Source organism: Vitis riparia, chromosome 10 (assembly GCF_004353265.1).
Source record: "Vitis riparia cultivar Riparia Gloire de Montpellier isolate 1030 chromosome 10, EGFV_Vit.rip_1.0, whole genome shotgun sequence".
Classification (NCBI taxonomy): domain Eukaryota; kingdom Viridiplantae; phylum Streptophyta; class Magnoliopsida; order Vitales; family Vitaceae; genus Vitis; species Vitis riparia.
The window spans coordinates 19323040-19339479 of record NC_048440.1 but is presented as its reverse complement, the minus strand read 5'-3'; the positions used below and the strand labels follow the sequence as shown (position 1 = coordinate 19339479).

General features: G+C 35.1%; 1 protein-coding gene across 1 annotated transcript; it reads right to left on the bottom strand.

Annotated features, from left to right (window-relative positions):
* Positions 1-2963: 2963 nt before the first annotated feature.
* Positions 2964-8151, bottom strand: LOC117922874 (receptor-like serine/threonine-protein kinase SD1-8). The gene is made up of 7 exons (XM_034841063.1): positions 6726-8151; positions 4811-4963; positions 4524-4714; positions 4218-4428; positions 3855-4092; positions 3612-3762; positions 2964-3486 (listed from the first exon to the last, which is right to left on the bottom strand). Exons 1-7 carry the CDS (start codon positions 8011-8013, stop codon positions 3175-3177), a joined length of 2544 nt encoding a protein of 847 aa, XP_034696954.1. The 5' UTR covers positions 8014-8151; the 3' UTR covers positions 2964-3174.
* Between the last annotated feature and the right edge of the window lie 8289 nt (positions 8152-16440).

Sequence of the window (16440 nt, the reverse complement as noted above, 5' to 3'; positions counted from 1 at the left end):
ATGTGATAAGTGGGGCATAGTACAAAAATGTGTCATTCTCATGCAACACTGCCATCTACCCTCGACTTCATCCATTCATATAAATTCAAACCACAATTACATCCTTGTGTTTTTGTAGGTCACTCCAATGAACACAATGCTTATTCTTGTCTAGATCTTAAAACCAATATAATCTTCATCTCTTGTTATATCATCTTTGTAGAGTCCATCTTTCTATTCAAGAACTCTTCTTTTCTTACTCTTTCGATTCAATACCACCTTTTGAATCAATGGCTTAATTTGGTTTACTCTAATACTAAATAAACTTCATTTAACTCACTTTTTTTAAATTCCTTCAATATTTTCCTCTTAAATTCCTCTTATGTCAATGTTAAAAATCACTCACACCATTCCTCAATTCTAGACACTTAATTGTCACTTACTCAAAATGTCCTTATTATTGATGTAAATCCCCTCTTAGTCGCCCTCTATCATAGGCATGAAATTCTCACATAACTTTTTGTGTTCATGTGGCGCTTAGAAGCCCTCTAAGCCAACCTATACTTCCCACATGAGATGGAAATAAGAAACAATCCCACAAAGGCACACATGAGATTACAAGGCCCCAATCCTAACTTGTATTTTATTACCTCATTAAATAATAATATAAGACACCGATCAACAAAACTCCCTCAATCTCTTTAGTGAGTTCATGCTTACTCCTCTCATGCCTCCTAAGAGGTTCTCTAGTCCTCGTTTTAGGTGTGGTACCACTCACTCCTATTAGACTAGGAGTACACAATCCTAGTTCTACTCAAACTTGTTTTCATAGGTTGTGGCACGACTCATTCCCATTTGATTAGGAACAAGCAATCCTAATTCCACTCAGACTATAATTACAATCAGTATTTGAACTCCTACTCAAACTCCAATTGCAATCTCACTTTGAGTCCAACTCTTCATATTATTGTTACTTGCATCTCTATGCAGCACATGTGCATGTCAAACCCAATGTGCATGCCAAGCCCTCTCTTAGCACAACAAGAAGTCATGACATTATGCCCATGATCCCTCATTTCTTCACATAAGGCATTGTGCCCTTGTGCCAAGCCTTGGGCATATCATCTAAGTTGGCATCATTGTTGTTGTATTACTATGCCTCATCCAATTCTCTCTTGGTGCTGCAACATGCCATGGCCTTACGTATACGACTCACCAAGTTGTCTCCTTGTATAAGGCAGCGTGCCCTTGTACCACCTTGCCATTGTCATAGGTCACCCACGGAGCCAAGGTGTTGCCCCATGAGGTCAGCCTTAATGTCACATGCATTGTGTCAAGGGGCTAATACCCTCCTTCCACTTCCCCTTGAAATCAAATGTCAAATCTCCACTAATAAAATCTCCTCCCTCCCTTTTCCACTTTCCCTCCAAATCAAATGTATAACCCCAATAATAATATAATAATAATGGATTCGATTCCCATCAAGCTTTTTCCATGCATGATTTTAAGTGGTGATAATTTGGTAAAAGAATTTCCAACCACGTACTGTGATGCCATCTTCTCCTACACATGATACTTTTTTCTCTCATTCTATGCGGTCATTAGATGTTCCTGCTCTTATTCAGTCACAGGTAAACTTTCCCTCCCTACTCAGATCTCCCTTTTCCTCACCTCCCTACTCTAAGACTAAATATTTGACTTGCACTCCACAATCACCCACTCCTCAACCCCACTTGCACACCATAACATATAATATTTCCACATCAAGGGAGAAATTAAAACAAACGTCCACATTACTAGTCATGGAGGGAGAAATTAAAACATATATGTACCATCTACGGCCAAAAATGGTAACGGTATGTGAGCTGTTTCAATTTCCTAACACCATATCCTTTCTGTTTTTTAAGAATGATAGCAACAGAGAATGAAAAATAAAGAGTTGTAAGGAGACAAGGCAATAGAATTGTGAAGCCACCTTTTGCACCTTCAACAACTGAAACCCAAACTTTTTGGGAGTTTAAACCATTAATATACAAGAGGGTTCATTCTGCTCTCACTAAGTTTAATTCTATCTACCTCTTGCCAGAATCTGGTAATCCGGCTGTGAGTGCATTACTATGTCTTTCCCACCACAATTTCAGTATCTTCTTCTCCATATTTGCTTGTTCTAGTCCATCTGTATTTGCAAAGATTTGTTGTTTTCTATTAAAACTAGCTGCAACAAAATTTGAAGAAAAATGAAGGTTTGTAATCATCATCTTAATAAGACCATAGGCCCACAAGTTTCATTATATCTTCTCTGCTAGAGAAGCTCAATTTAGATTGATGGGAGCTACCTCAAGCATACTAGAAAGGTAAATAGAAGAAACAAAAACACATTTGATTGATATTATACATTATATTTCCTTTCTTAAAATCATTTTCAGGAAAATAGGCTGGGCATATGAGCCTTGACCGTGTTTTTTCTATGAAATCTTCAACAAAAGCTTCTAGTCAACAGGCTTTGCAGCCTGCCGGCCTCATCCAGCAGAGTTGCCTGGTTCCCAAATTTTGTGTTCCATCAGCACTAAGCCTAAATTTACAAGATCTTCCCTGATAACTTTCCCTATATTGATGCCGCTCATCTTTCAGATCCAAAAATGCAATCTAAGTGAGCTAGGCAACATTTCTGTCGCAAAGGAAAGGAAAAGAAAAGGCAATGCCACCTTATAGTTGTTGTCATCCAATGAAGTTCCTTAGTGACAGGACCTACTCTGAATATTGCCACTGAAGATGACATTTCAACCAATAGTGTTGCCCTGTCCCTTTGTTTCAACCCCTTTTTCTCTTGAATTGCTTACACTAACAAAAAAAAAAAGAGCTTTTATGGTGATAGCTGTCATTTCCATTCAGGAAATTTTGTTGTTGAGTAGGCATATATGCAGGAACCAATGAGGAACATGAGTACCAAGATTATTACATGGTTGTAGAACTACAGATAATTATTAGAATACTCAGTTCACACTTTAACAATGTGAAGTAGCTTATATTCATTGACCTTTGCAAATTTTATCAGAAAAATAGACTTCTTACACTAAAAAAGAAGTAGTGATTCTCAAAATTGATGTCAAAATGACAAAAAGGAAATTATAAACAGAAATTGCCAAAAATACTTTCTGAGATATACAAAGACACTAGATGAGGACATGTATTTCATTACCGAGCGTCCATAACTGTAACTGTGACTTGGTTTACAGTGAATGTTTCTTCTTGCTTACTTGAAGATGAATCTGTTTCCACAAGTTTCCTTCCCAGGCAGAACCCAGGGTTCTTTGGCAATGGCAATGTTGCAGTTTCACTACTCAACATCAAGACCACAGATGACATTACTGGTCTATCTTCTGCATGCTCTTGGACACATAAGAGGCCAACCTGGATGCATCTCAACACATCATATGGGGCGCATGACTCGCTCACTGATGAATCCATTAGCTCCAACCCCTTCCCTTCTCTCCATAGCCTCCATGCCTACACACATTTTGATCTCATTTTCTTGGTTATAAGGTTGTAACAGAATGAATATGCAACTAAAGACATAAGACAACTGATTGTTGAAATAGGAGGGAAAAGTGATTACTTATTCTGGTACTTACATGTCCAAGAAGGTTGTGTTCGTCGTTCAAATGATAAAATCCCCTGTTCTTCTTACCACTGATTATCTCCAAAACAAGTACACCAAAACTAAAGACATCAGATTTCACTGAGAACAGCCCATCCATTGCGTATTCAGGGGACATATAACCACTGCAAGTCATCATCAATAAAGTGGAATGAGTAAGGTGATGAAACTAGTAATTCTCTGTGACATGAATACAGAAGTTCTTTTAAGTACTCACTATGTCCCAACCACTCTCTTAGTGTTTGCTTCAGTCTGATCTCGCCCAAAAATTCTTGCCATACCAAAATCTGATATTTTTGGGTTCATTTCCCCATCAAGTAGAACGTTGCTTGCTTTGAGATCCCTATGAATGATTCTAAATCTAGAATCTTGATGAAGATAAAGCAGCCCTCGAGCAACCCCACAAATGATATTGAATCGCCTACCCCAATCCAGCAATGAGCTTTTCTCCTCATCTGACCCATATTAATTATTTTAAAAGCAATGAATTTAAACTACTACATATGGTTTTAAAAGGATTGACCATGTAAATGAAGAGAAATTATTTGAGCCAAGTATATAAGTACTGATGGATACTAACCAAATAAAATTGAATCCAGGCTTCTGTTTTGCATGTACTCATATATCAGCATCTTTTCTTCCATCTCAACACAACAACCAAGGAGTTGTACCAGATTTCTGTGTTGAAGCCTTGCAATTAACCTAACCTCGTTCATGAATTCTTCTATTCCTTGCCCAGAATTCTTTGCAAGCCTCTTAACTGCTATTTCCTCACCTTCTAACAACATACCCTGGTATAATCATCCACAAGTTTGTCAGGGCCATTTTTTGGAGTACATTTGGGGATTTCATATACTTACAGAGTGTGTCATAACTGGTAATTTACCTTGTAAACGCAGCCGAAACCCCCTTGTCCCAGTTTATTAGTGTCAGAGAAGTTGTTTGTAGCCATCACTATGGTTCCAAAATCAAACAGAGGCAGCTCTAGCTCATCTGTCTTAACCTCATCTGTGTAGTCTCTCTTACTAGGAATAACCGCTTCATTTAAAATATAATCATGGCTTCTTTCACTTAGACCTGGTTTGGAGACAATATGAGCAACACTAGACAAAAAATGTAGCATAAATTGCATTTTTATGTTTATTTTTGTAAAGGATATAACTTTCTTGTTACCTCTTTGCCTTGTCTTCCCATTCCACATGATCTTCATTTTCTTCCTCTTCCACAGATAACAGATACCCAGTCCAAGTAGCAGAACAGCACTACCAACTGTAATGCAAGTGACCTTGATAATTTTTACTGTCTTGTTTGAACCATTTTCAGAACCTATGCTCCCACCATATGAAATGATCAACTGATAATCAGAGATGTTCAATGCTATTTGGGCATAAATAATTAGAGGTGTTTATTGCATGTTTAAGGATCCTGTATTCTGCTCATGGTGTCCACAGTAGAATCTTCCATGTTCACATGTTAATAATGAAAGGAACAAAATGCATAGAAACAACAACCGAGTCCCCATTTACAACACAAGAATTTAAGCTGAATGGTTAGCTGTTTCCACCATGTAAATTTATATAAAACAAGAATTAGATTCACTAGTTGTTCAAAATAAGGTGGATTTGTCATGAGAATAAGCTCTCATGTGCCCTGCAACTGTTACTTTTCTTTAACATTGAAGCTACTCATAGTAGTTCCCGTAGGGTCCACTGGGCAGGACCCACAGCACCATAGTTATAGGATTTTTGTTTCCCCAAATAAAATGTCAACATTTGCAGTTTTGTCGGTCACCAAACAATGACGATGAGTCAAGACATACAGATTTCTATCAGGCGCAACAAAATTATCAGCTCTAAAATAAGCAGAAAGCAGCGTATTGGGAACGTTCAGGAAGAGCATTCAAGGAGGCATTAAGAACACAACATGAAACCGCAAAGATAATGTGAACGGGAACAGATTTCAAACCTGTAGCATATGTGAATATGAATCATTCCGATTCCCCGCTTTATTATTATACTATTAACACCTCGAGAGATTCAACTGGGACCGAATTTGAAAATTGCCTTACAGACCCACAAACCGATTGGGCCCAGATGATGGACACAAGACTAAGCACAAAAAGTTAGCTGAGCTATATGTCAATCTTCCAAAACGATCAGACTTGACTTTTGGGGTGGTATTAATTGTATCAAACAAGACCCCAAGAATGATTATCCCACCTAAAATGTTTCAATTATGTCAAGAGTGAAAAGGAGTAGTAGAAAACCTACCCAGTCAGATTTGTCGGCCCACTTCATTTATGGGGTGGCTCCCCATCCGAGGGTCGTAGAAATTCATCTGTGGACCCCAATAAAGAGACTCCCAAGTGTTGATCACGCCACATGTTGCGTAACCATTTAGGATAGTCCTTTACTCCTTTGGATCTTTCTACCCAGAAATGGGCGGTGATTCCTTTAGTCTTTGCAGATTTCCATGGAGTCACACCGTCAATCGTTTTCAAGTGTGAACGCATAGACCACACACGCACGCAAGAGCACGTGAGGCGGAGCCATGGTGATTCTTCATACGCACGTTCCTCGGCCCTTTGGCATTTTTGTCCCCAGTCACCCAACTACTCAAGTGGACCGGAGTCACATAGGGACCCTTACATTCAAAATATGTATGCTTTCTAAATTCTCTCACTATGGCTTAATTTCTACCCCACTTTCGGCCATCTACGTCACCGCTTGCATGATTGTGTCATTCTTCTTTGATATTTTATTAAATTAATTTATAAATAAATAAATAAATAAATATTTATGCTTATACCCATATGGAATAAGGGGGGAAAAAGGGGAACTGCCGCAATGTTAATTACCATGTCATGTCATACCCCAATAGATATAGGATCTTGTGAGAATGAAGCAATTAACCAAGCAAAAATATTCCAAATTTTATGGATGTATCTTTGTGTTTATGGAAGAAATAATTCAAACTGGGGATGTTTTCGGTTTGAGAATGATGGACTCGGTTGGAAGCAATGGAAATAGATGAAAATTAAACTAACACTAGAAGGAAATGAAGAGTAATTAATTAGAATGGAAGGTACCTAATTCCGAAGCTGCAACTCTAATGTAGAGGTCTTGACCACCTTCTCCTTCTGCGTACTCTCTCATATCCAAGAGATCGGTGGTCCAAATGATGCAACCTTTGTCGGAGGTAATCTCCGGATTGGCGTAACCGGTACAGGAGCAGTTTTTCCGGCAAGTCATCTCGCAGTCCTTGAGACTCATGCTCTTGTCTACGAATGAACTCCCAGTTTCTGGCAGCTTCATTCTCTTCAATGCTAAGAACCCATCTCCGTTATTGCAATCGAACTCTGTTTTTCTAGAACAACCATCGGAACCATCTCTGAGGTTCCACGCCTGTGGATTCTTGGGCTCGAACCCTCGTGGGCACTTGCAAACCGGGGAGGAATTGGTGTCACAGATTCCGTACGGGCCGCATTCTCTGTAGTCGTCGCACTGATCTTTGGGAGCGAACCAGTAGAGGTTCCAATACTGGCTGGTTTCGATCCAAGTATAGCGTTGGAGGCTGCCGGCTGAGCTCACCATCAAACGGGAGGTTATGGATTTGTTTGTGAGCTCATACGAGTAGTATGCCCCATCCTGATTCCACTCGAAATCGAAGGCGAAGACAGAGGAGGATTTCATCTCCGGGACGCCGCTGAATCTAACTCCATTCCATGGCCCACTACGGTACTTCTTTTCCTGTTTGTTCCATATGAAAATCTCAGGGAAACCTCGAGGATCTAGCCTGAAAGAATAATCTCCAGAGGACGGATCTTCCTTGCTTTTCCACGACGTCAAGTACCGATTCGAACCCGTTTTCTGGTCCCATCCTAGCTTCATTCCGGGCAGCAAAGTATCAGTAAGATAATCAAAGCTCTGCCAAAGATAGTTTTCGGGATCTGCATCTTTGTTCTCCCGAACCACCAAATTCCCTGTGTCCAACAGCTGCGCAACTGGATTAACTGCCGTGGATTCATTCGAAGACCAGAAAACATGCAAATCTTCATCCACAATCACAATATTTCCACGGTCTCCAATCTTCACAACTGACCCAGAGGAGTTTGTCAAAATTGGGTTGTCTCTGTTTGCGACCCAGACAACTCTTTCTTTAGGAATGTTTTTGTACCATATCCCCACGTACCACTTTGAATCTCCGGGAGAAAAGAACCCCAGCTCAAATTCCCCGCCGGCAGACACCAGGGTTTGGCCATTGGTGATGGACTGAGTTGCAGTTATGGTGTCTCCAGAGATGACAATGATTGGGAAGAGAGTGAGGAAAGAGAAGCACAAGACATTGTGACAGAGGAAGCCAGTAATGCTTCCCATTCTTCACTCACAGGATTGGCAGAGTCTTGAAAGCATTTGGGGTGCTGGTTTTATTCATATTTCATACATCTAGAATTGTTAGGTAGAATCATAGAAAGAGAGAAGAGACCAGCTTGTTGACCCTGTTGCTTTCTTTCTTTTATTTATTTACTTACCTATTCCCCTCATGGTTCTTTCCCTGAATCAGCATTTTGAATTCAAAGACCAAGACTTTATAATACATAAAACTTGGGTTTTGGGCTTGCTCTTGGGTCCGAAATGGGCCTCAAACTAGGTCATAGTCCATCTTCAACCACATGAGGTCACATAGAGCCATACTGGTAATCACTTAATATTAAAGAATTGGGTTTGAAAGGAACAGGGGTGTACAGAATGAAGACCTACTTTGAATAGTTACCTTTCATAAGTTCAACCTAGCCCTACAAAATCAACATTTTCATGTTTACTTGCAGAAGCTTAAAACTTTAGCAGCCAAATTTGATTCTTTATGAATTAAGTATTCCATATGATGACTTTTATAAAAATTTATTTTGTTTAGATATAGTTGAGCGCATATGGAATTTGATTTGTGGGGTTGAGTATTTTAGTCAAGTTTATATTTTTTATTCTTGTTTTCTAGGTGACCTCATTTTTAATATTGGGGGTTAATTACCTAGACCCAATCTAATTAGGACCAAATATGAGCTAGTCTAAGTATAATCAAATGCATATGAACTCCATTCTCTAGTACCTAGGGAGTTAGTTAAATTCTAGCCATATATTATTATATAAGGTGTTCATATGAAGTATAAATGGGGAAAATAGGGTGGTTGATGATACATATGGGAGTTGTGTATCATATTGAGGCAAATTATTTTACAGAGACAAACATTCATTGAGGTCAAAGTCAATTTAATCCAAAGATACTCCTTTCTAGCATTTCCAACAAGGTTAATCCAAAGATATTACAATTAAGGAGCTAGTCAATCTCTTCACATATGCACCATGTTGTTTTCTCCCCCTAACATGGCTCTGAAGAGATCACAACATCACTTGCAGGCCATTCATGGAAGTTTCACAATAAAAGGTTTTGTTTTGCCATTAAAAAAAAAAAAAGAAAAGAAAGAAAAAGGGCTTCTATCGTGCTCTGCATTTGGTTTTCTTATTCAACCATCCTTATTCCTTGTATTGTTCTCTTAACTACCATGTCGATTTTTTTAATTTAGTTGTTAATCCACCTTGGAAATTTGCCTATATGCTAAATCACTTTTACATTCAATTTCAAAGATTTTTTGAATTCAACACAGAAGAGTAATAAACTTCATGTATGGTAAAAGCTTAATACTTTAGTAGCCAAATTTGATTTTTCAAGAATTAAGTATTCCATATGATGACTTTTATAAAAATTTATTTTGTTTAGATATACTTGAGCACATATGGAATTTGATTTGTGGGGTTGAGTCTAAAAGGTATGTATTTAAGTCAAGTTTATATTTTTTTTATTCTTGTTTTCTAGGTGACCTCATTTTTAATATTGGGGGTTAATTACCTAGACCCAATCTAATTAAGACGAAGTATGAGCTAGTATAATCAAATGCATATGAACTACATTCTAGTACATAGGGAGTTAGTAAAATTCTAGCCATATATTATTATATAAGGTGTTTATATGAAGTATAAATGGAGGAAAATAGGGTGGTTGATGATACATATGGGACTTGTGTATCATATTAAGGCAAATTATTTTACAAAGACAAACATTCATTGAGGTCAAAGTCAATTTTATCCAAAGATACTCTTTTCTAGCCTTTCCAAAAAGGTTAATCCAAATATGCTACAATCAAGGAGCTAGGCAATCTCCTCACATCCGCACCATGTTGTTTTCTCTCCCTAACATGGCTCTGAAAAGGTCGCCACATCATTTGTAGGCCATTCATGGAAGTTTCACAATAAAAGGTTTTGCTTTGCCATTAAAAAAAGAGAAAAGGAAAAGAAAAAGGGTTTCTATCGTACTCTGCATTTGGTTTCCTTATTCAACCATCCTTCTTCCTTTTATTGTTCTCTTAACTACCATGTCGATTTTTTTTAATTTAGTCGTTAATCTGCCTTGGAAGTGTGCCTATATGCTAAATCACTTTTACATTCAATTTCAAAGATTTGTTGAATTCAACACATATGAGTAATAAACTACATGTATGGCAAAAGCTTAATACTTTAGCAGCCAAATCTGATTCTTTATGAATTAAGTATTCCATATGATGACTTTTATAAAAATTTATTTCGTTTAGATATAGTTGAGCACATATTGTATTTGATTTATGGGGTTGAGTCTAAAAGGTATGTATTTAAGTCAAGTTTATATTTTTTATTCTTGTTTTCTAGGTGACCTCATTTTTAATATGGGGGTTAATTACCTAGACCCAATCTAATTAGGATCAAGTATGAGCTAGTCTAGGTATAATCAAATGCATATGAACTACATTCTAGTACCTAGGGAGTTAGTTAAATTCTAGCCATATATTATTATATAAGGTGTTCATATGAAGTATAAATGGAGGAAAATAGTGTGGTTGATGATACATATGGGAGTGAGCTTTGACCCAAAATAATGCTTTTTAAAAAAAAAAATCCAAAAAATAAAGTTGTTTTGAAAATAATGCCCGATCTAATGTGTCTGTGCCACATAAGCTGCCACGTCATAAAACCGTAGTTGGTGACTACGGTTTTATTTTTCTAAAGTGGTTAGAAACCGTAGTTACCAACCACGATTTTAACTTTAAGTTTAAAGCCGTAGTTGGTGACTACGGCTTTGACTTTTTTTAAAAATGGTCAAAGCTGTAGTCACCAACTGCGGTTTTAACTTTATATATATTTATATATAACTTTAATTTTTTTAATAAAAATATTATATTATTTTGATTTTAAATATACTTATTTCATTATTTTAAAAATAATAATATACGAAATTAAATAATTGATATTTTTAATTTGATATAAAAATATATTTTTAAATTTTATTAAAACAATAAGCACTATATTTAATATAAATATAATTAATTAATTAAAATAAAATATAATAAATTATATTTATTTAAAATAAATAAATTATAAATGCCTATTTAGAAAAATAAAAAAGTAATAAAAATTATTATATTAATTAATAATTTGTTATATATTATATATAAGTGGTATATAATACCTCACACATACACACACACACACACACACACACACACACACACACATATATATATATATATATATATATATATATATAATAAATTTTATTAAAACAATTGACACTATATTTAATATAAATATAATTATTTAATTAAAATTAAATATAAATATAATATAATAAATTATGTTTATTTAAAATAAATAAATTATAAATGCCTATTTGGAGAAAAAAATTAATATAAATTATTATATTAATTAATAATTTTTTATATATTATATGTAAGTAGTAGATAATATCACACACAGATATATATATATATATATATATAAATATAAAAGTTTAATTTAAGTTTAAAATTTAGCATATTTATTTAAATATATAAATAAATTATTATCATATCGATATAATATTATGAACTTAAATTAAAATATGATAAATTTTAAACTTAATTTAACTTATATACATGTGACATTATATACCAATATAAAAAATTATTAATTAATATAATAATTTATATTATTTGTTTTTTAATAGGCTTTCATAATTTATTATATTTTATTTATATTTAAATATAATTAACTAAATATATTTATATTAAATATAGAGTATATTATTTTAATAAAATTTAAAAATATATTTTTATCAAATTAAAAATATCAATTATTTAATTTCATATATTATTATTTTTAAAATAATAAAATAAGTATATTTAAAATCAAAATAATATAATATTTTTATTAAAAAAATTAAAGTTATATATAAATATATATAAAGTTAAAACCGCAGTTGGTGACTACGGCTTTGACCATTTTTAAAAAAAGTCAAAGTCGTAGTCACCAACTACGGCTTTAAACTTAAAGTTAAAACTGTGGTTGGTAACTACAATTTCTAACCACTTTAGAAAAATAAAACCGTAGTCACCAACTACGGTTTTATGACGTGGCAGCTTATGTGGCACAGACGCATTAGATCGGGTATTATTTTCAAAACAACTTTATTTTTTGGATTTTTTTTAAAAAAAAGCACTATTTTGGGTCAAAGCTCGAGTGATAAACTACATACACTACATACATGGAAACTAGTGGAAGGTGAATTTTTTAAGTAGCTTAAGAGATTGAAGGTGTCCTAGCTTCTATATAGATTAAAGTAGGTAATGTTTTCCTCTTCTTTGTTTAATATGTCTGAAATCTTTTGTGTGATGGGAAAATGGTGTGGATGGGATGGGAAAGAGTGGTGGGAGTTGGTGTGGAAGGAAGAGTAGTGTCTTTAACTTTACTAAACACCTTGAGAACATAGAAAAAGAAAATTGAATCTTATTGGCTTGTTTGTCCTTGTTTAGTTCTAAACCAAAACTCAAAGTGAATTGGCCTTTTGAACCACAAATGTCAAAGTATGGAAAAAGAATAACGGGGAAGAAAAATTATATCCCTCAAAATGTTTTTGTTTGACTTCAAAACAACTAGAAAGACCAACAAACAGTTTCAAATAGAAAATGAGAAAATGAAAAAACAATAAAATATTTAAAAATAATGACATTTTGTAGACCCTCCAGTTTGTCCATTTAGCACATTTCTTTAAGTTCACTTTCAGTGCTACACAGTAGCTCCTTGGTAGCTTATTGCTACTCATACTACTTACCTTTTTTTTAACCACCTTGGAGACTTTGGTTGAGGGATTTATCTAACTTCATTGTGACTCTTAATAGCCCTAATTTAGACTTAGGTTTTTCCTTCATTTTTAGGATAGTTTTTAGGTGCACTTTTAGGATAGCACACATAGGCATGTTTAGGTCACTTAGACAATGTCCTGATCACTTTAGGTCACTTAGGCATTGTCCTAAACATCCTGGCCTACTTAGGTACACTTAACCCATTAGGCACCACCTTAAACCCACTTAGGCACTCTTGGCTCATTAGGTACCACATTAAGCTCACTACCTTAGGCCTATCTAGGTTCACTTAGGCCCACTTAGGTTCACCTAAGCACACTTGGCCCACTTCGTTCGCCCTAGCACACTAGGACACACCCTAGGTCACCTTTAGGCGTTTCTGCATGGTTTGCATAGTTGCATGACTCGTATTTTTGCATGGTTGCATGGCTTGTATTTTTTTTTTTTTTTTTATGGTTACATGGCTTGTATGGCTTGCATGTGGTTGATTTTTATTCTTTTGTTTAGCTACGTGATTTAAATTTCTTTTGATTTTCAATTTCATGATATTTATTGATTTTAATCTTTGTTTTATTTTTATTTTATTTTGTCTTTATTTTATTTTTATCTTTATTTTATTTCTTGCATGAGGAAACAGTTGTCAGATTTTTGGAAAGAGGATCACTAAGATTTTTGACAAAGGAAAATCCAAGGCTGCAAATGGGGTGTAAATATTAAGAATATTCACATACTAAAAGGATTATAGTTCTAAAAGGAAAAAAATTTAGAAGGGAATGTGGAATTCTCCAGATTCATGGCTACCATGTGAAGAATTTCCTCCAAGAAAGGAAAGCGTGACTAAAGCACAAGAAGAAGAAATTCTTCAAAGATATAGTAGGCATATCATATGGGATTCATGCACCATTAAATAAATGATAGCAGGCTGGTAAGGGCTCTTTCTTTAACAAAGAGGGTCCACAACAGGGGAAAAAGAAAATGATTCTCTTTATCTGAATAAAAAGGGAGACTCGCGAATGGGAGAAGATGGAGGAATTTCTCCACGGATCAAAAGGACAGGCAGTAGTGGGTGAAAGGTGGCTTGGGTAGTATGAATTTTTCGGTAGAATGTCAAGGATTGTAGGAAAGGATTAAAGATAGAGACACTATAGCTTTGAGAAGAAATGATCATCACAGACCAAAAAGGGAACCATAGGAAAGGAAGGAAAGAAACAGTAAGAGAAGCCCACGAGTTCTTGAATTCCAAATAAGAGTCTCTAACATCCCCTCGAGGCTTGAAAGGAAAAAGTGGCACATGGAAGTTCTGTGGATGTAAGTTTGTTGGCTGGGATCTAGTATTCTCAAATGGGAAGTAAGATGGTTTCAACTTCTGATGAAAAAATTGCACATTGTGACACTATTGGATAGGAGCCTTCTAAGGCAATTGATCCATTTTTGTCGATGATGGATTTCTAATGTAGTGAGCCAAAATGAACCTCAAGCAATGATCACTGACAAAGACAATCAAGAGTCTAAGAAGTTGGAATTCTGCCATGTTCTCTAATTCTACAGTGAAAGAGAGTGTTGGTACTGTAGCATGATGCTGCAAATGAAGATGCATTGAGAGGTTGGCTAGTTGCTACATATGCTGCAAACCTAGAGAAAACTGGTCATGAGTCAAGTATGATTGTCTTGCAATAGGCTTATGATAAGATGAATTGTGTTTTCTCTTCCTTTTTAACCCAAATGCAGACCAAAGGTTGACATACGAATTGTTTTCTTGATGAAACAGGAAGTCGTTTTGCTTGTTAGCATTTTGTAGTTTCAGATGGAGCAGATATTTGTTGTTGGTCTGGTAGCTAGTGTGTTGAATGGAAATACAATTCGGTGTTGGTAATGAGAAGGAGGCTACTCCATATGATTTGTATCTCATGATAGAGCCACATGAGATCCTCTTCATGGTGGAGATCTGTTATTGAACTCGGTGGGTTTTCTATTCTTAAACACCCTAGGTTACTAAGTCTGATATAGGATGACTATTTTGTAATCTGATGCAGTTTGGCTTGTCGATGAGTCTACTAATTCTTTCTATGGTTTGTAGTATTGTTCTCAATCTATATCAGCATTTGCGGACTAAGCTTAATCTACAACTTGAGGCTTTCTTTTCCTTTGTGATCCTGTGACTTGCTTAAAGCAGATATGATCCTGTGACTTTTGCAGGCAGAAAACTTTCATGATAGAGACGTATGCTAACTTGGACAGTGACATAACTTGCAACAATATGTTTGAAGACTTTGCTAATTTGTTGTCAAAATAATGCATTTCATGTGAACTACCATTTGTCTGCTATGCATCTTCTTACTTTGAATGTCTTGATTGTTGTAGTTCAGGGATGGCCAATCTCTTATTATACTTTAGAATGATTAAAGGTTGTTCTATTATTATCTAAACTTCCATTGGAAATAGTTGGGGAATCATTAATGTGAAACCAAGGTTTGGTTAATCTCGGTTTTGATGATAATAAAACAATGTTTAAAACTAATGATTATATTCTAAGTGTGATTAGGTAAAACAATTTCCAAAGTGGCAATCACAAAGACAAATCAAGTCAAAGAGAAATCATGAAGAAGAAGAAGAAAACCTCAAAGAGAATTGTTTTTTTTTAAGACCCAAGCTTTATAAGATCTCTTTGTAAGGTTGTTGGTGCACTAGGATTTTCATGCATTACATTCTTTACTTATGCACAAAAATTATCCAAGAGGTATTTTGTTTTAAACTTTTAAAAAAATTGGATGATTTCATGTTTTCTACTAAAACCTTGTGTCAAATGTTTTTCAAACTTGTTTAAAAGGTTTTAAGATGAAAAAGTTGGTTGTTGAGCCAAAAACGGCTCAACTGGTTGAACCAATCGACCCTCATCTCAATCCGTTGAGGGGTGCAAAAAACCTTCTCTCTCTCTTCCAAAACGGTTATTCAACCGGTCAATGTGTGAACAGTAACTGATCGACCCACACCTCAACCGGTCAAAGTATGAACAGTAACCGACCGAGGTCCAACGGTCACCTGCTAAGCATTAAATGCTAACGGCTAGTCAACAACAATTCTGGAATATAAAATATAAATGAGTTTTAGGAAGGCTCTGTTTTCACCTAATTCTAGACACCCGAAATCTTTCTATAAAAATAAAATAAAATAACTTTTTTAATTTGACTCCATATTTTTTTCTTAATTCTAGACTTCTCGAAATTGATTTTAGACATATAAAATATTAAAAAATATGCTTTTTTGAGGGCGATATGATTTTTCAAAGTCGTACCTACTGTACATGATGGATTCTAGACATCTGATTAGTTGAAGTGTTTTAAAAATATTTTTTGAGTACTGCTCGATCCTGGATTCATTTTTTTGTGATATAGACACTTGAAGTGATGTATGTGATTTTTTGTATGATTTTATATGATCTTTTATTATTTTTTTTTAAAAAAATCGTATATGCATGCCACTTTTTTTTACCTAATCTAGACTTTGTAGAACTTTTGGGTGTCTTTGTTGCATCTGTCATTTGAATGAGTGTTTGGCTTTCGGTATGTTGATCTAGATGTGTATGAGTTGTTTTCTCAAA